General features: G+C 38.1%; 1 protein-coding gene across 2 annotated transcripts; it reads right to left on the bottom strand.

Annotated features, from left to right (window-relative positions):
• Positions 1-830: 830 nt before the first annotated feature.
• Positions 831-16454, bottom strand: LACTB2 (lactamase beta 2). 2 transcript variants are annotated; one of them, XM_072852354.1, is made up of 7 exons: positions 16215-16454; positions 15469-15632; positions 14001-14124; positions 11580-11758; positions 6959-7107; positions 5303-5380; positions 831-2574 (listed from the first exon to the last, which is right to left on the bottom strand). In XM_072852354.1, the coding sequence occupies exons 1-7, from the start codon at positions 16334-16336 to the stop codon at positions 2500-2502; spliced, it is 891 nt and encodes a 296-aa protein (XP_072708455.1). In that variant the 5' UTR covers positions 16337-16454; the 3' UTR covers positions 831-2499. The 2 variants fall into 2 exon arrangements, with proteins under 2 accessions (XP_072708455.1, XP_072708454.1); XM_072852353.1 differs by having other exon boundaries at positions 5299-5380; positions 16215-16452.
• Between the last annotated feature and the right edge of the window lie 8843 nt (positions 16455-25297).

Genomic DNA, 25297 nt, shown 5'->3' with positions numbered 1-25297 from the left:
GCTGACTGCAAATTCCAACGATACTTTAACTGAATTCTAAAGCCATTTACATGTATTTAAAAATGAGGTCTAGTAAAACAGAAGAAAATGGTTCAGTGACATTTTGCCTGCCAGTAGATTTCTTCTTTAGCTCAGAAAGTTAATGAGACATCACCTCTTCATACCAGTTTCCTGCTGGCTTAGGTTCTCAGACCTCATGACAGAAAATTGTGCCATTTCACTGATCTTTCTGTTTTCCTGAAGCAAAATGACATCATTCAGAGCATGTGAATTAAGTTTTTAAAAAAGAAAACAGTGATAATCACCTTTTTATGCCTAACTATAAATTCATGAAATAGCTACAGGAAAACAGTAATTATTAATGGCAAGAAGTCCATGTGAAAGCTTCTGAGTAATTATGAAGAGAGAAACAATCCAAAAGGAATTGGAAAAAAAATAAGGTTCGTGGGAGGAGGGGAAAAAAAAAAAAGTGGCTGAAACAGAAAAATGCAAGTAAAGGGAAAACGTAAAGGGAAAAAAACCTAGGAGACCTGAAAGACCCCAAAATGGCACTGCACAGAAAGTTAGAAGTGAGCAAGAGTCAGGATGTGGCCAAAACCCAGATCAATTAAGTTTGCAAAAAGCACCATTTTATAGAGCAGAAAGTTATTTCCCCTCTTCAGGGATCTGGTTACTACTTGAGAATACGATTTCAGTTTGGGATTGCTGCTCCTGGGAGTATTTTTGTATTGGATTTGGCTTAGCTGATCAGAACAAATGCCATCAACTTCATAAAATAATGATAATTATTAAGACATACCTTAAATACCCAAACATATGCATGTTTCCCAAATGAAGGTACAGGATTGAACGGTGAAAGGTTTTCAAGGACATATATTTGTCTTTGGTACTTTTAAACATCTCATACCCAATTTTTTTTTTTAAGGTTGAGCTAGCATTAAAAGAAGTGCATAAATCATAAAAACTTCATACACTTTGAATACACCAAATAATGCAAATATTTATACACTATTCTGAAAGTTTAAGTACACAGAGAACTGAACTTGCAGTTTAAATTAATCTTCATTGCACTTTAATACACTATACAGTATCTTACAACCAAATACAACCTTTTGTTAAAATATTTGTAATTTAAATGGATTTAACAGCAAAACTTGAAGCTTGTTAGTTATGAAGTGATAGATGACCTTAACTTCATATGGTGTGTAATTGTCGTGGTTTAACCCCAGTCAGCAACTAAGCACCACGCAGCTGCTCGCTCACCCTCCCCGCCACCGTGGGACTGGGGAAAGAATAAGAAAAAAAAAAAGTAAAACCCGAGGGTTGAGATAAAGACAGTTTAATAGGACAGCAGAGGAAGAGAAAGTAATAATAATGATAAAAGAATGTACAAAACAAGTGATGTACAATGCAATTGCACACCACCCACCGACCAATGCCCAGCCAGTCCCCGAGCAGCGATCGCTGCCCCCTGGCCAACTCCCCCCAGTTTATATACTGACCATGACATCATATGGTATGGAATAGCCCTTTGGCCAGTTTGGATCAACTATCCTGGCTGTGCCCCCTCCCAGCTTCTCGTGCCCCTGGCAGAGCATGGGAAGCTGAAAAGTCCTTGACTAGTGTAAGCACTGCTTAGCAACAACTAAAACATCAGTGTGTTGTCAACATTATTCTCATCCTAAATCCAAAAAACAGCACTATACCAGCTACTAGGAAGAAAATTAACTCCATCCCAGCCAAAACCAGGACAGTAATACATATCTCAATTTATACAGCTTTTTAATCACATTCTTGCAGAATCTTATAAGGAATTTAAGAGTCTGCTCCAACTCTGTGCATTTTTTGACACCACTTAGTTAAAATTAATGAATCCTTTGAATGAATTCCATAGAAATGGTGTTTCCACCAGAAAACAGAGAAGTCTGGAATTACTTTCAGAGTTCCTTAAAACCTATTACAGTGAGCAACCAGCAAAGATATGCACAGGCAGCTAAATTAGAAAAGGAATATAAACCCCAGTATCTATATCTGTTAACAAAAATAACTTGGTTTTTAGAGTGTACAGATAATTTACTAGAAAAATCACTTTTTGAAAATCACAAGCAAATGAAAACAGGTTTAGAATAACATCTTTTCTATTCTTTTTACTAGAGTTTTATATATATATGATTTACGAAGTTTATAATATTGCTTTATAATATTGTAATATTAAATTTATAAGACCTCGCTATTTCTCTTCTGCCACCAGTGATAAAGCTGGGTATTTTATAACAGCGGTAACATTCATTTCTTCACACCCATTCCATTTTATTAACTCAGTACCTATCGTTATTTTTAAAATTCCCATGAAGTAGAATATGAAAAACATTAGTTAACTGACTGTAACATTGCTTTAAAATTGTGTTACCACTGTTTAAAAAAAAAGAAAGAATCAGTTTTTATTTTACATATTGTCTGAGCTCATCTTTATATTTTTTCATGCAGCAACTGTGCAGATCAAAAATATTGTTGAGCAATCTTGCATAACTTATAAATTGTTTCTCCATCTGAAGTTGGGAGACGCCTCATGTACTGTTAAGAAAAAAAGACCAAATCAGTCACAAATTAACACTTAGTCTAATGTTTATATATAGCATCTATCTCAAACTTAACGTGTACATGCATATATGTATGTCTGTACATGTCATTTTTTATTCAAACTATTAGAATAGTTTCTTTCAGGCCAGTGTTGAGTTTTAATGGAAGGTGATAAACATCAACTGTTCCACAATGTAACCTAGCAGTATAAAGAATGATTAATAAAAAAGGGTTTATTAAGCCTACAGTTATTTAAAGTTCTGAATATTAAAATTTCTAGATATTAAGAAATCCAAGGTAGCAGAGCACTTGTTGCATTTTTTGAAATTTATGAACTTTAGAGAAAAAAAAAATATCTGTGCTGCTAAATTAAGAACAGTCAAATTATTCTGATCTCTTCATCAGCTGTGTTTTAAAAATGTGAAACAACGACCACAATATTTAGATCCAAACATGGGAGAAAGCTTACATGTGCATATTGTGCCATGCTCCTGTATACAAGACATTATTTTTCTGTTTAAAGTGAGAAAAGCAAATCTGTAAAGGCAGTATCACTCCTAACTGAAGTTATAAAAGTTATGTACCAACTCAAACTGCAAGCTGTAGAATGAAGTGGTGAATTAATGACTGCAGCAGACAGCATATGGCCATGATTTGCATGGAGTAGCTCTCTTGTAACATTGTAATATGTCTGTCACATTCATTACCGATACTGACAACATGTTTCTTTGGAAAAATATTTTGTGAAAATTAAGCAGGCAGTGTTATGACTGCAACTCAAGTCTTCCATAATGAGAACAAAACTTGAAATACTGCAACTCAGACTATGTGGAAAGGGCATCATATCAAAACCAAATGAACAAGTAACATGAGTACACAAGCATTTGTATGCTACATGCTCAGAACCAACAGAATCAATTTTCCTTAACAGATGTCCTTGATTTGAATTGAAAAACTGACAAAGGTCACATGATATTAAGTGTTTATCATGGATCTGGGTCTAAGCTTGTATTTAAAAATTTAACAATTGTTTCCACACTGCAGAGATCAGCACAGAAAAACCCCAAGTGTTCTGATGAGATTGCTTTCCTCCTTCTCTGTGAGCACAAATTGAAGATTAAAATACAAAACAAAACACAACACTTTAAAGGACACTTCTTGTGCTTTGTGGAAAGCAGAAGCACACAGCTGAATCAAGGACCTCCAACTGGAGTAGAAGAGTCACAACAATTCTTCTGATTAGTATCTCCTCTAGTTATCTAAACTTTCTAATAATTTCAAGCAGTTGCTACTTTGTGAACAGGTATCTGACTGAAGCTCCATATCTGCTGTCTCTTGAAAATTCAAAGGTGATTTCTGGGGAAAGGTGAGCTATTTTTGTCCAGTAAGCATGAAAAGCGTGTTTTGGGGGAAAAAAAAAAAACAACACAAAAAACACAACAAAAAACCTGGCTTAAGAGATGAAAGTCACTAGCTTACTCAGACAAATTAGTTCCTGGACACTTAAGATGCATACACACAGTTTTCTGTAGGGAAGACTGCAAGTCTACCTTTAAAGAGAAAGTTAATTTATCGACTACTTCATCTAAACAGAAAATGCTGTTGCTTGAGCTACTTTGGCAGTGAAAGGGAAGGGATAAATAGTCAACAGCATCCAATGCCCCAGAGGAATCTTGTGGAGCCAAACTGGATAAACGTGTAGGTCAATAATGTATGTTAATAACCAAGAATTGAGATCACATTTAAAAGCTGGTGCAGTTAAGTATCACATTGGTAAGCTTCCATGGCATTCTGCACAAAATATGCTTAAAGACATAATTTTCTGAGCTTCGGTAATGACTGTATTCACGTGACTGTAGCCTATTTTCTTTGAATTACAAAAATTAATCTCAGTTGTTCAAACAATTAGTACCTAGTAGCTCATTTATCATTAAAATAAACAGAAGGTCTAACTTGGAAAAAATACATTAATTTGGTATTGCTTACACTAATTTGGTTATTCAGGTTGGTAATGCTGAAAATTTGAAACGGTTTTAAATATTCATGTAATTATTTACTTATAAGTAGACAGTCCTGGGTGCAGTTATATAGTGTACAGAAAGAAATATTTTCCTTGGCTTCTGGATGAATAACATTTCCAAATGCACATGCCATTACAGAAATACAATACTTCACTTTTGTTCACTAAAAGTAAAGGCAAAATGTAAAAACAGTAAACTATAGTTGCTCTACTTAAGTACCGTACTAATCAGAAATTGTAAAAATTTACACTGTGTGATTGTAACCATCTCTAGAACACATATATACACCATTACACATTTAGGAAAGGCAGAAACCTAAAATGTAATCTCATAAAATGCTATGTACATGCATATTTAGGTATGAATTTCAGGAAATACACAAAGGTATAAATGCTAGCATTATTAATGTATTCCATGGTATGTTTTAAATAAAAATGTAAAGGTATATGCATTGCAGTAATCTGTGCTCTAAGCATGTTACAAATACTTTATAAAATATTTTCTAAAAGTTTAGAAATACTGTATAACCATAGGCTTTTTGTATATAATCCTACTTCAAATTGTCTGAAGGACAGCTACTACAACTAATTGCAGGTTTTTTTCCCCAGGAAACAATGTGCTAAAATATAATGAGAAACAGTACATAGAAAATCAAAATTAAAATGACCCTCCTTCCACCCCTCCATCCACAACTTACACACTCTTCCTTCTTTTTCCAACTTCTTCAAGTGGACAAGGAGGTTTCTTTCTGCTGCTGGAAGTAAATTTTCAGGGATGTCCTAATGGGAACACAAATATGCATTCTGTATTTGTTTAAATATCTCCCAATTATTTTTTCAATATACAGAACTCACAGTTTATTAACATAGATTTTCCCCTTCTGAATTGCCTTGTTGAACATTCAGTCAGTTATATAATGACAACAAACTGAAATGAGTAAATCAATTTTACACCAGTTGCACTAGTAGCCTAGTAACACATTTTTGTTTACTTTGCTCGCTTTTTGCATTATTCATTTGTATTATGCAAACTTCGGCCAACACTAAGAAGACTGTGCTCTTCTAAGCTTGGTCTGGACTGGGTTGTCAGTGTAGCTGAGCATTTTTAAAGACAAATTTAAAGATGTGTTTCTCCACCAATACCTATCACTTCTATTCCATGACAATATTTGCATGGGTTTAAATATCCTTTAACAATTAGTATCTGTAAATGAATAAACAATTTAAAAATACAACAGCTTTAGGAGGACAAAACGTCTCTTAAAATTTTCCAATGCTCATTAGGTAAAACCCAATAACATTTCTCAAAATCCCCCTCTCCAGCACTATCTTCCTAAAAGTAAAGCCTTCTTTTTGAAAATTAAAAAGTTCTTCTCCAAATAACATGATCCTGGCAGGAAAATTCACTAGAGCACTAGTTCAATAAACTGAGAATCTTTAAGAAGCTTTGAAAGATTACACTTTTTTTTTTTTTAACATGAAAGCTTTAGTAGTACTGAAAAAATTATTCTCATATAGTGACAGGACAAGTGGTTTGTGATTTACAGAAACATGTGAATGGCTGTACACTGAAAAACTGTAGTTGTTCAGGCAGGAAAGCTACAGGAGCTAAACAGCCACAGGTAATGGTACACCAGCATCACAAAACGTTCAATGTGACGTAGTCATTCTTTTGGAAACTGGGGATCAGCAGAACCATGAAAAATGAGTTGTGAAGCTGTTACAGACCTGTTCACAAACCACAGCCATTGTCAACTTCAACATCTTCCTCCTCTTTTATCTCTACCTGCTAGGAGGGGTAATCCCCATACCACATGTACAAATTACTGAGGTTACATGAAGAATGATGAAGTAAAGAAAAAGTACGCTTACGCCTGTCTAATGACACACGCAAGCTATGGATATTTCTCAGTGCAATATTCATTTCTGTGAAACTGCAGTTCACCTATACCCTCCTGCAGACTGATAAATCAGGAACTAGAAGTTCTAGCCAACCTTTCAGGAGACTCCAAACACACTCAAAAATTAAGTCATGTCATACTTTTCACTTAAAACCACGCACTACAACTTTATTTTTGCTTCGTCCTATGAAACGGTGCTTAGGACCATCTAGGTAGTGAAATAAGAAGTTTGCAAGAATCATCTGGGCCCCACTCCAATGAAATGCTCAAACAATACAGTTTAAATGCACTGTCATATATGAATTCTGAACAAGCTGAAATATTTCCTCCCCCCCCCCCCCCTCTTTTTAAAAGCCACCATGGTCTTCACTCAAATACTTAAACTGTTACATACAATTTTATGAACATAACCTCAATTTTCTTTAGTTTGATCTAAAAACTTTTAATCATCAATTACCTTGTATACTATCCTTACAAGCTCTGAGGATGTATATGATTTTCCATCATTCTTCTGGAAAACATTTAGGATTTGCTGTTCACGTGCAATTCGGTGAGAAATGTAGCCTTGGATTCTAGCATTTGCATCACGTACTACTGGGCCATGACCTAAATCAAAACACACGTACCAGAGTGCTATTAGTTAAATTTGGAATTAAGTATGCTATTATATTGAATAATTATTGAATAAATATTATCAATATCATATTGAATGCTATATATTGAATAATCAAATCATTCTTATGTAAACTCTGGTAGACTTAAGAGTCGTAAGAAGGGAGCAGCACCTGTATGTACCACCCTGTCAGAGTATCCTTGATGTTAAATTGTAAGACACTCTTTGCATATTTTGAGGGGATTTTTTTTGCATATAAATAGGCCAAAATTAAGTTTGAATGTCTGCATCACAGTCTGCAACTGAAAAGCATTAAGATGGAAAGGAAGAATTAGGATCTGAAAAGTCTGAATGGGGAAAGGGAATACTTCAGATGGAATATGGCAAGCAAGGAAAGACTACTTCAGGCTATTTAAAAAAAAAAAAGAAAAAAAAGAAAGGAGTTCAGTGCTGAACAGGTTTGAAAGATGAGATTCAGATTATTATATTACCTCTGTCTGCCTGTCTCACTCTCCCCAAAGGATATTGATACTGATGATTTAAACTGATACTGGTCTTTGAACAGTAGTGGCTGAGGCAAAGGACTCATGTACTACTGTCCTGTTGTGGGGCTATCTAGCAAACACAGAGGCGAGACAAGTAACATCTTTAATTGTGACAGATAAATTTTCCAGGACAGCTCTTCAAAACTCAGTCACACACTGTACTTTATTCCCCACAGAACATACTTTCATAAGCATGATCAAAAAAATTAATAGCAGACAAATCAGTGAGCCAATCTGAATGTGTCAGGGTAGGAACAAGCAATGCACAAGGAAGGTTATATGTGGATCATTTTATGTCTGGCTGGTTAATAAACAAACCACACATTTTTTCCTGGACTTATTATGGCAGATCAGAAGCATTCAACTTACTGAAAGGTCTTTGAATCAAATTAGAAAAAGGCTTAATTGGTAAAGCACTAACTTTTGTGGAAAAATCAAATACTGCCTCATGATACACTAAAATGGCAGATGAAATGAAAATATTTTTCGGACATCAGAGTTACATGCGCAGAAATTAAACTTAATGTTTTACCTACAGAGAAATTCACTTGCATAAAGATTCATCACATGCTTTTTATAGCAAGGTTTCCTGTTTCTTTGCCTGTATACCTCACCTGAAGTAGCAGCAGCAACTTCCAGCTCTACCAGTCTAGATGCCAAGTAATTTATAAAATGAGTAGAACAGAAACTACTGCAAAAAAGATAGCTCTCTTTTAGAAGTTATTGGGTATCATCCAAAATACATAGTTTCTTTTGAGGTTCTCTGACTATTTTTAAAAAATCATCATATTCTTTACTTGTACTTTTGGGTTAACTGACTAAATGGGGTTTTAGTTTTAAGGGTTTTTAAATTAGAGGTTATTTTGCCTGAGGACAGGCAGCTTACAGAAAAAGAGCAACTAATTTTTCATGCTTTCAATATCTGTGAAATAAAAAAGTGTCAAAGGAACCTATCCTTCAGCAAGTCAAAATATTTATACATATCTCAACTTATGCACTCACTTCAGCAGATCTGAAATTACTAAATATACATTGAAGTTTACATTGTGTAAAGATATTATAAATATAAGATATGTAACACAAATATAAAACTATACTGTCATATGCACATATATTTCATGATTTCAAACATATTTAATCTGAAGCTATTGTTCCTTACAAAATAAATTACAAATATAACAGTATCTCTAGTAAATATGTTGCCATTTATAAAAGCAAAAGTTTAAATTTAGAAAAAACACATTAAGATATACAGAGCAGAGACCATAATGGTAACTGTCCATTCTCTTGCATTCTCTAATGACAGAAGTCACATTAAAGTATTCAAATTTAAGGCCTGCACATGGAATCACAAGGCAGTCTTAAAACCAGTCCCTGCTCTTCCAAGTGATTTAATTGACTTAGACTACAAGACCCATGTGAGTACCTGGAATGGAACCCACATTTTGCAAAGTTAAAGGTATTTCATATCCATTACATCATCTGATCCATAGCCATTGTGTATGCATATACATACATTAAAATGATGTCAGAAAGGTTGGAACTAAATCCAGATGTGGATCTTTCCCATCCATAATTTTTCAGGGACAACACCACAGTTAACTTCACCAATAAGTAAACTAATATCTGCATAAATGTAAAATATTTCTGAGCATGTGAAATAGACCTCTCAAAATATGACCATCTTTCCAATAATTCAGACTTTATATCAGACAGCTTTGTATTATTTCAGACCTCTGTATAGTCCAGATGATCAGAAACAGTAAGTTTTTATTCTCATAACACCCTGTGAAGTAATATAGATTCTCTTACTTTACACATGAGAAATTAAAGCACAAAGGATAAAACTGAAGAAAATAATTGGCTCATGAAATCTTGCACAGATTCCTAACTCCAGTACTATTTTTTTCTATATTATCAAGGAACATCGTTTATTATTACAGGACAGGGAGCCCTCTGCTGACTAAAACGCCCTTTTCTGGTCCCAAGGATTCTCATCAATTATTGGCTGTAAATAGAGTGTCACAAGTATTCTGCCCGAAGTAATTTCCACATTAAATTAAAAAAGAAACACGGAAGGGGAAGGATTGGCAAAATTCAGCTGCTCACACCTAGCCAGCAGTCAGCTTGTTACAAAAATTCATACTCCCCTACATCTAATTCTGAGGCTATGTGAGTGCTAAGGCATGGATGGGGAACAGAGAAACAGTTCAACAATCATGAAGACCTAAAACCGCAATAAAGTCAAAGTACTGAGCTTATATAGAATGTATTGGTAAAGCAAACTACCTTCTGCTACAGTTACCATTTTACTGTAGTACATACCAATAGTATAAACAATCATTCTGACTGGGCAATAGTTATCTTTTAAGCAATTGCACACACACTTTGTGATGTACGGATAAAAAAAGAAAGTTAGTTCCAAACCATCTCAATACTTAGCTACTCGTCACTGAAAATGCGGAATATCCAACTGGCTTCCTAATTGCAAGTACAGCATGAACATACTTACAACAGGGTAGCAAACAGTTACAGATAAATGGGACAAACATTCGACCTTGGTGAATGTGTGATCTAGATAAATAATGATTAAGGAGAGAGTGAAATACAACAGATAAAATTGATAAACCCAATAGAATTTGGCATATATGGGGTTTTGGAAGGCAGAAATTCAATCAGAGGAACAGACTGTGTTTTGTAGGTATTTAAGAAATAAAGTAGAACATTCGATTGATCAATAGGCTGAGATTCTAGAGGCTAAAATATTCTTAGTTTTACAGTAGTTAGTTTTGGCTTAACTACTAGTTACTAGTAGTTAAGTAAACTAACTACTAGTAGTTAGTTTATTGGCTTAACTACTTAGTTTTACAGTAGTTAAGCCAATAACTATGAGCAAGTCACTATTTCTGTATATGGCAGCCTCCACATCCATGGAATATATATAAAGCTATTTTTCTTAAATAGCATTTTTATGCTTAGATCTCAAAGCACTTAAAGAACACCTACTTCAAAAGAAGCATATTTTAAGACTGAACACAAAAGAGATTTGGTTATTAGGCTAAACATAGACAGTTAATGGCGGAAGACAGAACTGAGAATGTAGATGCAGTCACTCAGAATGACAAGTTGAAGAAGATGAAACAGAAGAAGTCAGAAAAAATCCTGAGATGTAGCTCTGAAAAAAGCAAATGAGGAGCTTAAACCTTAGTTACATAATGAATTCTTAAAATCCAGTCTTGTCAAATAGACACATGGTTTATATGAAAAGTAAATGCATTCCCAAGGTATGGGGGAAGATAGAGGAAAAAAATTAAAGCAGTGTCATAGACTGAATGAATCAGCAACTTATTTTTAGAATGTGATGTTTGTCCTCTTGGCTCTTGTTCAAATTTAAGCTAAGTCATTAACTAAGACAACCATTTGAGAGTTCTGCAGCTTTCCAAGGTGAATTTGTGATTAATCTGTGCTGCAAAGGACAGACATCTCTCTCAAAAAACATTACTACATTACTCACATTGGCAGTGCATGTGGGGATGCAAAGGACCAAAACAACAACTATTATTTTTTCTTCCACGGTAACATTAAGGCACGTGGATAGAGTAATAGAAGAAACCAAAATTTGCTACATAATTCCAACAGTGAAAGATTCTGGCCTCTGTAGGCTTTGGGCACAGGAGCACAAGATTCACCCTCAAACGGAGAGATCTCAGGAAGGAAAGATTATCTATCACTGAAAAGTTTTCAAGTCTTGCAAACCACCGTGCCATAAAGTCATCTTAGCTTAGCACTGGACATATATTAAGTAATTAACTTGAATTGTTATATTAGTAATGGTGTTTGATTGCAACACCTCAAATTCTTACAGGAGGTATTTAAATATTACATAGTAAAACAGAGCAGTTAAAAATAGAACCACTTACCTGGATATATTAAATCTAGTTTCATTTGTAACAACCTTTTCAAAGTTTTCATGTAATCGTACAGGTCTTCAATTACTGTTGTTCCTTCCCCTAAAATACAGTCACCGGAAAATACAGCATTTTCTTCTTCTAGATGTAAAGCCATGTGATCATCAGTGTGTCCAGGTGTATGTAAAACTCTGTTTAAAGAACAACAACAAAAAAGCCTAAGTTTCTCATACAGCGTATATGCTTAATTTTCAGAAGCTAGAAACAAATAATGATAAAATCATACACTTACAAAGTAGCCCACAACAAGAACCAGAAAAAAATAGACCAAAAAAGGCTGAAATGTCAATGTAAACAGGGTATCACTTTGTCTAATCCCAGTCCATTTTCTTACACCACGTAGAGAACACAGATCATCATCTTTAACATGCCTTTACTTACATGACACATCATAATAAAACTGCACTAAGGGAGCTGGCTAGTCATGTAGAATTTGTGTTATAGAGGGCTTTACTCTGAAGCTTTAAAAAAGAAACCTTGACCTGTTATTTCCAGATTGAAATGTGTGAAGTTCTTGACATCCACCTTGCGCTTAGCAAAAGAGGGTAAGGATGATGTTGCCAATTCTTTTAGAAATTAACTATAAACTTCTGGACCAAACCCAGATAAAGTTCTGTCTCCCAAAATTTATTTTTCCTTGAAAGCTCCATGACACAGTGGAGCTGAGCTGTCAAATACAACAAGGAATCATGGTCTTTTAGCTGTTCTGCGTGCAGGTCATTAAACATCTGAATGTAATGGTTTAGGACCCCACAGCTTGAATGAGTACTGCATTAGAATGCAGCAAAGGGTGAACAGACAGTTGACATATATACTGCAGTGTCCTTTCACTACAATTTTGGAAAGGCAGAAGGCCTCATGCTGAGGCTGATTCAAACTGCAAGTACACAACTCAGACCAGCATCACTGCTGAAATTCATCAGAATCTTCTTTTTAATGGCAGATGCATCAAAGCAGTTATCAGGAATAGACAGAGCTGGTGCCAAGCATGGTGTACAGGCCAATGCTAAACAGCACCCAGCCGCGTCAGTGCAGGGCTAGGAGGCCAGAAGCACAGCACCATCTGATGCCATGACTTCCAGCTCTTACTGAATACTGAGTTCAGCAGAAAACAGGTGAGCCATTGCCCTGTGGAGGCAACATAGAAATCAAGCTGATGGGTTTCATCTTGCCTTTGTAGGAAGTGGTATCCTCCAGTTCCTGATGAAACTTTACCAGGAAGCTTAACCACTAACATGGAAAAACAAAGGAAAAAGAACCCAACACTGCCTAGCACACCTTGAAAACTTGAAGGTTGCTAACTAAAATTTAACATGCAGATACTACTATTTTGGAACCAGTGGTGTATCTAAGAGTATCCTTAAAGTGCTTACTGAATTAACCAGGTGAGAATACCTGCTTTTAACCAAGCATAAAGTTTGGCTGCATTACCCCAAACTTCAAAATGTGCCACCCCTGTCTTGGATTCAAATTTAACAAGTTGTTTTCCATCTCTAAATTGATTTTGTCCAAACATGGGCCACTTAGGGTAGTGATAGGTCTTCAATATTCAATATAATACTATCCAGGTATTTTTTTTTTTTTTTTTTACACTAACAAAATAAAATGCTTTTGGTCAAATATATCCTTTATTTTTACATTTTTTTCTTCCAATCAGCCAGCTGGCATATTCTACAAGTGGGATATAATTCACATCTAAATTGAGGAAAACAAAGTGAAATTTGTCCTTAGAAGAGTAATGCCTTGTTAATGAAAGAACTCTGGAAACAGAATGGTCAGATCTTTTTATTGTGTGTGTGTATTTGTGTGAGGCAGAGTGGCTTCCTATTTCAGACTCATTCATGCTAACAAGATAGGCAATATGCTCTCCGGGAAGAAGCCCTCCCAAATTGACATCCTACAAGAACCTGACAGGTTAAAGGTTTAAAATTTAACATTTTAAGTATTAAATGTTTTAGTGTCTCCTTGCAAAATATTTTTAAACCAAAAAGAAAGGCATGCTAAATAATCCATCCAGACTACCATAAACTTCCCCAAAAGTATCAATTTTAATAATAAAATACTTATCTAAGAGTGAGGAGAAAGCATGTAAAATCTCATTTGATTTTCCTGTAGGAAATATTTTTCAAGAGAAATGTTCTTAATTTCTCTGCTGAGGCAAAAAACCAAAGGCTAATTCCTGATAATCCTCATTCATGAAAACAATTTATTTGTATAAACATACCCTACTGGATCATGATAGGAAGTCTACGTGCGTAAGCGTTGAAAAGATTAGATGTATGGATTACCAATAATTAGAAGTTAGGATACGTATATGTGTCAAAATTCTGAAGAAAAAAGTGATCCAGCAAACTTGCAGAAATTGGTGTTTACCTGAGTGTGGCTCCCTCCGTCTGTATCACATCTCCCTCTTTAACATAAAAATATTTATGTCCTCCTTCTATTATTTCTTCACAGTGAGGGACACGAGGAAGCTTACAGATGCGATATTCAGAGTCTATTTAAAGAAAGCAAAGAAAATGATGTTTTGAATTTGTCACTAACAAAGCTAATTCCACAGAAAGGCTACTTTTTGAACAAGTACTATTAATTATTACACAGTATGAATACAAAACTAGAAACAAGAAATTCTGTACAGCAACTTTATGTTTATAAACCGACCTTATTCCAGAGCCAGAAATAATGAATAGTGAAAGCCACTGCATCTGAATATTGTACTCTGTACCAGCAGCAATTTTGAAGATGAAAAAGCACAGGTGAAATTAATAAAGAAATGCCAGTAATTATTGTATTTTACAAATGTTCCTTCTTGACTCATCAAGAGCCAAAAACCTGAAGTTTCTACAACACCACTAAGATTTCTGTGCTCACGTTCTGCATTATGATTCACAGAAGCACCGTTCAACATTTGCCTAACACTGGATGGAGGCTTTTTGACCTGCAACTTCCCTCAGCGTCTATCATTCCGAACAGTGCATGAACTGTGAATGCCTTGGCTGGAACAGCTATGGATAGCAACCCAGAAAGATATTTATATCCCTTGCTAGGCTTTACAACCATGCTCACAGGTGGACAAGACCAAAATCCTCACAAAGACACCAATGTGGTTTTCAGTAGTGCCCAGGCTTCTTTGCAGATAAGCACCTGGCAGCTTTACAAAATCTGATAAAGCCTGTGACAAAGCTTGTGACGAAGTCCAACGATGCTAAGAACTACCACACAGTGCTAAGAACCACCGCTTATTCTCTTCCCAGATACTAAAGCAGAAATGTCTCTTACGCGTCTCAACTTGAGAAATGTCTCAACATGAAATACACATTTTTAGATCAGAATTTACCTGCAGACTGCCCTACCCTCTTCCCCCTCATGATCTGAGGCCTACGAATTTGTCAGCAATTACTAATGATCTGCTGTAAGGAATCTCAAAGTTATGCATGTTTCTTTTTCAGAGATTAAGTTATTTATTGTTTTTACACAAACGAAAATAATGGTCAATTTGTCATTACTGTCAATGTAGAAAGGAATGAGTATCGAGTTTTTCTCACATCTCTTAATATCATGTAAACTGCTGATGGTAATCTAGGTTCTCATTATTCACACATCAGAAAAATTCACTATGAAGGTATGCACAGGTATTGAAGAAAAACCGTAGTACTACAACTACAATATTGAGATTATTCATTGCTCTCATTCTACACACAGCAACAGTATCATGAAATCACATGTAGTTTATATGGAGATTCCAGAAGAAGAATCCAGCTGATTTGCACAAAAGCACTCAGTAAGTTTTTTCTTGCCAAGTAGCTAACATTTTCAACAATATCCGAAACCTCTGGCCTACCATTAGGGATGTTTTTGCAGATATCAGGTATTCCACCACTATGATCATAATGCCAGTGTGTCACTAAAATTTCTTGAATTGAGATATTGAACTCTGACAGTGCCTGCTTTAAACAGCCAATATATTCAGGAGTAGCTGGCTCCCCAGTGTCAATAAGGACTCTTCTACACATGGGCACAAAAAAAAAAAAAAAAAGAGAGGAAGAAAAACAGTGAGAGAATTTAGAGTGCTCATGTGACAGTTAAATAATGTTAAAAACGGAACGCAACACTGCATGGAAATATGGTAATAATGAATGTCTCCATGTTCCAGACGCCATCTTTTCCCTCCATAATATTCTACCCCCGTGGCATAACAATTTACAAAGGGGGATAAATAATAAATTTAGTCCACATATGTGCAACTCCTGGACAAGTCGCAGGAGCTACCGGTCAGTACCGCCGGCGAGCTGCGAGGCCTGAGGCAAGACACCCACCCCGTTTCCCTCACGGAACTCCCCGCCTCAGCGGAACAGCCGCCCGGCCGAGGCTCCACCCAAAACTTAATGCTGTATTTTTAATTTTTTTCTCTTCTTTTTTACCCTGATTAAGCATTTCGCAACAGCCCGGTAGCCGCCTCGCGAGCCGGAGGCAGCGCACAGGCCCCAAGCGAGGCAGGGGCCGGGGCCGGGGCCGGGGCCGGGGCCGGGGCAGGGGCCGCGTCCCGCGTCCCCGTCCCCTTCCCCCGCCCCCGAGCAGGGTCGTTACCTGGGCCCGGTGCCCACCAGGTAGGTGTTGGTACCCTGCAGAGTCATGGGCCCCGGGTTGCAGCCCAGCACCCGCACCACCCGCGACGAAAGCCGCTCGATGCGCGGCAGCAGCGACACCATCTCTGCGGCAGCACCCCGCAAATCCGCTCCCCCTCCCGGCTCCGCTCCTCTCACACCACCACCGAGGGGCGAGGGCGGGAAGGCGGAAGCCGCTCTTCCCCCTGCTCCGCCTCCCGGCGCCGGACGCGGGGCGTTCCGCCCGGCTGTGAGGCGGCTCGGCTGCCGCCCTCAGTGAGGCGGATCCTGCCGGCCCAGGGTCACCGCGGGGCACAGGCGGGTTTTCGCTTAAATCTCGGCCTCTCGGAACAAAAACTGTGGTAATTCAGTGGAATAAAGGCGATGTTCTCCTTTGAGGGGTCGGTGCCTCGCTACTCCCCGGTGAGAGGCAGGTCCGGGCTCTGCTGGCTTCTCCCAAAAGCTGGGAGGAATTTGTGGTAGTGATAGCTGCATCTTCTGTATATTCTGAGAACGTGCTCACTTACAGCATATATAGGAGCTATATATGCTCCTGTATGGCATATAGGAGCTATCTAGGATTCAGCATTTTTAAGAAAATTTGGGAGCTACTGGAGGGAGCCTAGCAAATGGCCACTAAGGTGATGAAGGGACTAGAGCACCTCTCTTATGGGGAAGAGCTGAGAGGGCTGGGACTGTCCAGCCAGGAGATGAGAAGGCTCAGGGGTAATCTCATCAATGTATATAAATACCTGAAGGGAGGATGCATAGAGGATAGAGCCAGGCTCTGTCACAGGACCATTGCCTCTGGTCCTGTGACGGGGCCCAGTGACAGGATCAGAGGCAATGGGCACAAACTGAAACACGGGAGGTTCCCTCTGAATGTCAGGAAACACTTTTTCACTGTGAGGGCGACCGAGCACTGGCACAGGTTGCCCAGGGAGGTTGTGGAGTCTCCATCCTTGGAGGTACTCAAAAGCCATCTGGACATGGTCCTGGGCAGCCTGCTCTGGGTGGCCCTGCTTGAGTAGGGGGTTTGGACCAGATGACCTCCAGCGGTCCCTTCCCACCTCAGCCGTTCTGCAAGTCTGTGAAATTTTGTCACTGTCATCCAAATAGTAATACTGTGTTTGCAAACAGCATTCATACTAGATCCTGCAAGGTGCTGAAATTCACTTGTTTGGCTTTGCAGTGTCCCCTCTAAAACCCCTGATTAATTGCCTTTCAACTGGCATTGTTAGAGAAATTAGAGCAGACTTGTTCTCCCCTTAAAGTACCTGTGAATGAAGAATAACGATAATTTAACCTGAAATTAAAGCAGGTAATATTACTGTGGGCAACTTTACCAATATTAGAATTTCAAATACTGATTGTTTTATACCTATATAAGACCCTATATATTACCTGTAACAAATAAATGTGAATGTATATGGTGATCATAGCAATACAAAGCACAAAAAAGTGTTTGGTGGTAGCATATTTTTTGCTTAAATGGTTTTTCATTATATGAAAATAAAGTTGCAACCCTTATATGTGATTTGGGGGCCATTTCTAGGATTTGCATGGGCAAACAGAACAGATTCCCACTGTCTTCTTGAAAGGGGCAGAAATCCCAAAACATGATCTTGATAGGCAAACTTCCAAAAGACTTGTTAGATATAAACAACTAGGAGTACAGCATGGAACTGAAAAACAAAACTTCGTGGCTTCAACAGAACTTTGTAACTTCATAAAACTTCAGAGTTTAAATTTTTTGGTTTGCTTAAACACTAATGTGGGCAAGTAATACATGCAATAAAAGCCGGGAGATGAGCGACTAAAGGCTTCAACATACTAACAAAGGTCTGCATCTTGCCATGCATGACAAACTGGTATTCCCCACTCTAACACTACGTCTCTTTCCTCCTTCTGCCATTGCTGGTTCTCAGTCTGCCACAGATCCACCTGAAGCCTTTGGCTTCCTGGGCAGCGCGAGGCAGAGGATGGCACGAGGCAGGGAGGCAGCTCTGAGGTAGGCCCTGCTACCTGCCTAGCCATGCTGCACTTGCTAGTGTCAACTCACAACTCCAGATTTTCAGCTGGCCTCCAAGGTCAGAGAACAAATGGTGCTTTTCAGCTGCCTGGTCAGACAGCAGCACTGCATCTCCACTGTCCAGGGATCAACAGCATGCTTGCCTCTAGGCTGTTTCGTCAGTGCTAATTTAGCTACAGTTAGTACACTTAAAGTGCTAGCTAACCCTTCAGCTACACAAACAGTATGCATTACCTTGCAGTCACCCATTCAGCCGAACGGGCCTATATTATGCAGCAATTAAAAAAATCTTCTCCTGGGCAGGGACTTTGATTGCAGCTGTTAATTGCCAGGCATCACAAAAGCCACAGAAACTGTGCCACAGTACACATACTGGCCAGCCCTATATTTAGGCCTTCAAGCCAATTTCTTTGATTTATCTGATAAATCAAAACTTTACTTATTTGAGATATAAAACCATTACATTTATTTTTTATTTTCAAGCTCATCAAAGCATGAACTACAGTCAACACAAAGGATGTTTCAGGTCAAAGGAAAGAAGACCTTTCATGTGCAGGTATGCTGCTGAAGTAAGCAAGATACCCCTATACACAATGTTCCAGTCTCTTCCCATATCATTTTCCTGTATACTGTTTTATAAGAAACTGTGACTAGACCTGAATTTACCTAATCCTGAGGTACCCTATTACACTGATTTTGTAGCACATGTGTATACCTATTTGGTGGTACGTGCAACCCATTTTCAGTCCTTAGGTAAAGTTAAGTTGCGGTGTCATTAGAAGAAGGTACTACCTAAGCAAAGGAAAGTTGTGTATTTCAGTGGTTTTCTATTTCTAACAAAGTAGAAATTTCTAAAAGTTTAGAGATTTCTGAAATTGTTTACCTGAAGTGTCACATGTAATTGATAACTCAGAAGTAGTAGGGTGCCAGTTATTTTTAATATCACAAGACTTTTTTTTCTAAATTAAGAATTATTTGGGGAACTGTAGACTTGTTTCCCGGGGTATACTTATTACTACTGTTACCGTCCAGTAGTAAAATAATACATTTTCGAGTATTAGGCAGGAGCTGTGAAACTGTTTCGTCTGTAGGTGGCAGCAGTGGGTGCCTTTGGAGAGCAAAGTGCCGGTTCTTCCCCTATCATCTTCATTTCCTGTACAAGCCCATCGGTTTAAAAAGTCTGTTGTTTCTCTTATAATATAGGGGTTAATAGGCACGTATTGAAAGTCTTGCTATTATTCTCTTTAATGTGGTACAAGCAAATATAAGTGTATAGCCTCAAGTTCTTTTGGTTCACTGACCATTTTACGTTGTTAAGACAAAATTTTGAGGGGAAAAATATTCTGTTAGACTACCAGTAAAAAAAAAAGGAAAAGCTGAGTTTCAATAAACCTAAAGTGAGATTGCTGGTGATATACAATGTGATATTTGATGGAGGATTAATTTTCTACAACTATGAGATACATAAAATACACTTTGGTATTTCTGAAAATCCCACAAGGTAACAGTTTGCATTTTTAGCACTCAAGAAACCTTTGCATACTGGCACTGGGTTTTCTTCCCCATTTTAAGCATAAATATTGAGGATAAATGCCTCTCCACTGTGGCTGTGTAATAGCCTAATAGATGTAAGCACAAGCATGTAATTCTGTGATAATCAGACAGAATCAATTGAATAGTGCATAGAAAATTTATTGAGATACTTATCTTCATAGACACTGGTACGTGAAAGTGTCATTGAGAGGATTTTTGGTTGGTAGGTCTTCGTGTTATTTTAATACAATTCTAGCTGCTATTTATAAAACATATTTTAAGTAAGGTATTGTCCTGGTTTCGGCTGGGATAGAGTTGATTTCCTTCCTAGTGGCTGGTGTAGTACTGTGTTTTGGGTTTTAGTATGAGAATAATATTGATAACACGCTGATGTTTTGGGCTGTTGCTAAGCGGTATTTACACTGGTCAAGGACTTTTCAGCTCCCCATGCTCTGCCAGGTGCACAAGAAGCTGGGAGGGGACACAGCCAGGATTGTTGATCCAAACTGACCAAAGGGCTATTCCATACCATATGACGTCATGCTCAGTATATAAAGCTGGGGAAGCAGAAGGAAGGTGGGGACATTCGGAGTGATGGCATTTGTCTTCCCAAGCAACCATTACGCGTGATGGAGCCCTGCTTTCCTGGAGATGGCTGAACACCCGCCTGCCCATGGGAAGGAGTGAATGAATTCCTTGTTTTGCTTTGCTTGTGTGCGTGGCTTTGCTTTACCTATTAAACTGTCTTTATCTCAACCCACGAGTGTTCTCACTTTTACTCTTCCCTTCCCCATCCCACCGCGGGGGGGGGGGGGGGAGTGAGTGAGCGGCTGCATGGTGCTTAGTTGCCGTCTGGGGCTAAACCACGACAGTATGCATATATTTCTTGTACTTGCAGAATTTTGCTTTCAGTTTCTTTATGTTTTTATGCTTGTTACCTGGTACAGAGATAAGTAAAGAGACCTTAAACCAAAAAGAAGTGAAGCAGATTTCGCAGAGGGAATGTAGGCCGCAAGATGGCTACATTAAGAGGCAGCATTGTGTAGAAAATGTAGAAAGCCAGATCAGCTGGTTTGTAGGAGATGATCAGGGGGGATGATGAAGGGACTGGGACATCTCTCCCATGAGGAATGGCTGAGAGAGCTGGGACTGTTCAGCCTGGAGAAGAGAAGGCTCAGGGGATCTCATCAATGCCTATAAATACCTGAAGGAAGGGTGCAAAGAGGACAGAGCCAGGCTCTTTTCAGTGGTGCCCAGTGACAGGACCAGAGGCAATGGGCACAAACTGAAACACGGGAGGTTCCTGCTGAACATTAGGTAACGCTGTTTCACTGTGAGGGTGACCGAGCACTGGCACAGGTTGCCCAGGGAGGTTGTGGAGTCTCCATCCTTGGAGATATTCAAAAGCCATCTGGACATGGTCCTGGGTAGCCTGCTCTGGGTGGCTCTGCTTGAGTAGGGGGGTTGGACCAGATGACCTCCAGCGGTCCCTTCCAGCCTCAGCCGTTCTGTGACTTTGTGAGATTCTCCTAAAAATCTGTATGTTAATGCTGCTCAGAGCATAAGTTCTCTGTGTGAGTTCAACTTTTGGGTTCACTGGACAGGTGACCAGGGGTTCTGCTGTAGCAGGGTACCAAGTAGCAGCGGTGGCAGAAAACTGCTGACAGCTTGTACAAGTATATTGGAGTAATTCATGAAGAAGCAGGGGAGTCTATTACACTGAGGTGAAGTCATCAGCCAATACACTCTTTCAAGCCATGCATTTTCTTCTGTAACTTCCATTAATACCAATGGCAAAAACATTCATTGACTGCAAAGTTTAAGTATCAAAAGTAAAGACACTTACACAATGAATCTTCAGAAATCACGAGGTTTTACAGGTCAGCGTTTCATCCTGTTTATTTCTATGCTAGTAAGGACCTTAGTCTCCGATGTCTGGAATAAGTCAACTGTTCCAAAGATAAAATGTCCTGTTAACACTAATCAAAGCAGAGAAAAAAGGTCCTTCCTACCCCATTTGGAAGCAAATAACAAGATGTGTATTTCATACCATAGGAGTTTTGCCACAATTTAGAGATGCGCTTTCTTTGATGGCAAGTCTAACTACAAAACAAATAAATTATCCAGCCAGTAATTTAGCTCATGAGCTGCTTGATTTACACTCCAAGAATGAGATACGTAAACCTCGTATCTCTCTCTGAGCTATAGAGTTGTTGCCATTTTTTAATAACAAAGGTCACAGCAAAGAGTTTGTGACTTGGCTGATTTAAGATGCCTTCCTTTAAAGCTGTAGGAGCTTAGTCACTATTTAGGCAAATAGCTTGAAAAGCCTATTACAAATTTTAAAAAGCTGAGGTGGAGCTGTAAGAATTTAAAACTATATACCAAACTCAGTATATAATATATTTAGTGCTCTGATGCTATATTATGTATGTTTTTATAATTCAGGGAGAACATATCTCAGATGACCAAATTTTTTCATACATAAAGGAATGATATTAATCATTGACGGAGATCAATAGAAATTTTTTAGGATTTAAAAGATATCTATGTTTTACTGGAGGGCAGTTGCTTTTCAAATCTGGCCCAGATCCATGGAGAGGGGCAGTCTTGGTAAGAGCTGCTAAATGTAGATAGTCTAGTCCACAGTCAGTTTGCCACAGTCTTGTCTTGTCTGCAGCTACTCTTGCAGTCTCATCCATTGAGGTCCCAGTGAAGTGAAGGTTGTGAAGAACCAGTGGTCCAGTCCATTCCAGTGAATTTTATGCAAGTGGAACAATCAAGTCAGGGAAATACAAGGCAGGATGGGCATGATGAATCACGTTTGTTTTTCTCGGCAAAGATTACATAGGTTTATGCTGGTATCAGATGTTCAATTTGCTGCAAAAGCACACAGTAGCTTAGACCAGCGTTGAAGGAAATATTGTCCACAAAAGCTATATTCTAATAGAGTGCTTGTATTCATTTGATCATTTATAGGACAGAACAGGTGGCATTGTAATTGCTGAGCTGCTTCTTCTCTGAAGTCACCGGGATTTTATTATGGAGCAATACACAACTACATTTTTAATTAGTACATTCATGATGCTCACAACCATTATGAAGAGCTTGTTGGGCCTGCGCGCAGTAGGCCTGTTATCTTTGAATCATCACCAAGATGATTCTGCACAGGCAGAAAGGCCTCTGCTTTATTTATTCAGAAGGCAGTTATGGATAATGCATTGCCCCACTGATGTCCTAAGGTGTTTTCCCAATGTGTTGTCTTGCAGGAATGGACCATGTGCAATTGAACCAGGAATTCTGCAGTATTGCTTTGGATTCAGACACCATTGTTTTAGCTTTGGAAAATTAACTTGATCTGTTGATTCTGTTCTTGAAGTGATGACATGAAAATAGTGGTATTTCAAGCACTGCAAGAACTGCTTGGGATTAGGATGTTTCTAACCTATAAGGGGAAAGCAGGAAGGAGCACAAGAAAAAGCAAGCACTGATACTATGTTTGCTATGAAGACACTGATAGGATTGTACCTCCTGTCCTAAGAGCTAGAAAAGCTATAGACTGCTCTGGCTGAGGGTATGCATCATCCTGTGCAGCACAGTCATAGACGCTGAATCACTACAACTGCTCCTGGTACCCTGCAGCTCTTTTAAACATGCATAAAAATTGTATGTTGAGTGCTGATAGCTCAGCTGGAGCAGACTCTTGCAACAAAGAGGAAAACAATTTTAATCACTTGTCCCTGGACATGTGCAGTCTCTTCATGTATCATTGCACAGAAAAGCTTTTTGTACGTATTTTAAAGTGCATTGTACTACAGTTTTCAACTATAGTCAAAAAGATTGTTCTTTTTTCATAAATCTTTGAGATATATAAACGTGTATACAAATAAATACATGAATACGTATATAAACAAACATATACATAAAAACACGCACATATACACATATATGTTTCCATAAATATCTATTGGCTTTTGCTCAACAGATCTAACAAACTAAAGTCTAAGTTTGAACATGCATACACAGATATATAAACATACAGAGGGAAAGTGGTACTTTTTTTTTTTACTTTTATAGAATAAAGTGTGAAATTAATTTATTGAAGGGACTTTTCTAATATGTTAAACTTATTGAATATAGACAGGGACTTCTAAGCTGAATTTTTAGAATAGAACTTTGATAATATTTTCATAAGAATGACAGTTCTTGACAGGTAGCAAATCATTAACTGTGTCACATGGTTTCCATATGATTTCAGTTTCAGTTTGTGTTATATCAGTAAGCCTTTTCACTTTTCTTGGATTGCAAGTCTTGTAAAGGTATGGATGGGAAACCTGCGAATACGCAAATCTACTTTTTTTTTAAGGGAAAAATCTGTATCCATGGCCAGTATTAAGGTAAGTCTGCATTTTGTAATACCATTTTAAATGTATTGTGAGAACTGAAGGCCTTGCTAATCACATTTTATTGTTTCTGCTTTATCACAAAATGGTTCTGTAAAAGTATGTTAGTTTTTAGAGCAGGGTTGTATTTATGTTGGCTGACAGATACTTTCCTCTTCTTGCTCCTGTCATGTTAGATCTCATATGTTTAATAAGACCAGGAACAATCTAATTCTGAGTGATACAAGACACTCTCTCCTGTGGCACTTAATTGTACTCCACCCGGTACATGAGACCATAGTGCTCTTTGGAGTGCTATCATGCATAAAATATAGGGGATGTTAAGGGCTGAGATCTTCAACAGAGTTTTTGTGTGCACCTGTGAGCAGGCATTTGTGCTTGGGCTTGGAATTAAGACATTGGACATTCGGGAATACAGATTTGTGAGTCTCTGATAGATTTTTTTTAGGTTACTATGAGCAAAATGTAAACTCTGTATCTTACCAGCCATTCCAAGGCTCTTTCAAGACTAGATTCCTTATTCAAGATAACTATGAGACTGTGAGCAAGCTGACATGCTTGGTAATGTGTGGCTCCTCATTTATCTCAGCTTACCTGATGGCTTCCTATACCACCAAGATGTCCAGACAGGTCTGCAGACTGCTGGCATGGCAGTAGTTTGGACAGTATGCATTCAGAAGTACAAATCAGCTGGCTCACAGCTACTCTTCATGCTGTTGTTTCAGAGGAGTCTGGATATAGCCTGTAAAACTTCCTTTCTTATTAGGGATAATAAGATAATGAGATAATTCCTCTTTGTGAAGTGCTCAGATACAAAAGGATAGGGAGGTTGTAAAGAGGGAGGAATCCAGCTACCCTCTTTATTAATTTCAGGTACAAAATTAGAGGTTACTCCTTGCCACTCAAATGTATAGTACAGTATTACTCATTAAATGTGAACCTTGGTATACTGCCTACTTTGGCCATAAATTGCCTATCCAAAGAACTTTCTGTCTGGATCTGGTTATTGACTTACCTTTTACTGTTGTGTTTCCTGCAACAGTCGAATAGCGAACCTGTTTAGTTTTTTTGGTTTTTTTTTTAATCTAAAAACCGTGC

Source organism: Ciconia boyciana, chromosome 2 (assembly GCF_034638445.1).
Source record: "Ciconia boyciana chromosome 2, ASM3463844v1, whole genome shotgun sequence".
Classification (NCBI taxonomy): Eukaryota; Metazoa; Chordata; class Aves; order Ciconiiformes; family Ciconiidae; genus Ciconia; species Ciconia boyciana.
The sequence above is the reverse complement of the archived record's forward strand: the minus strand, read 5'-3'. Positions and strand labels throughout refer to the sequence as shown.

Excerpts from the sequence above, each read along its gene's own strand:
- LACTB2 (XM_072852354.1), bottom strand. The coding sequence starts at position 16,336 with ATGGTGTCGCTGCTGCCGCGCATCGAGCGGCTTTCGTCGCGGGTGGTG. Across the intron at positions 11,759-14,000 it reads ACGGAGGGAGCCACACTCAG|AGTTTTACATACACCTGGAC; the intron begins GTAAACACCAAT and ends TTCTTTAAACAG. Across the intron at positions 7,108-11,579 it reads ACTAGATTTAATATATCCAG|GTCATGGCCCAGTAGTACGT; the intron begins GTAAGTGGTTCT and ends GTTTTGATTTAG.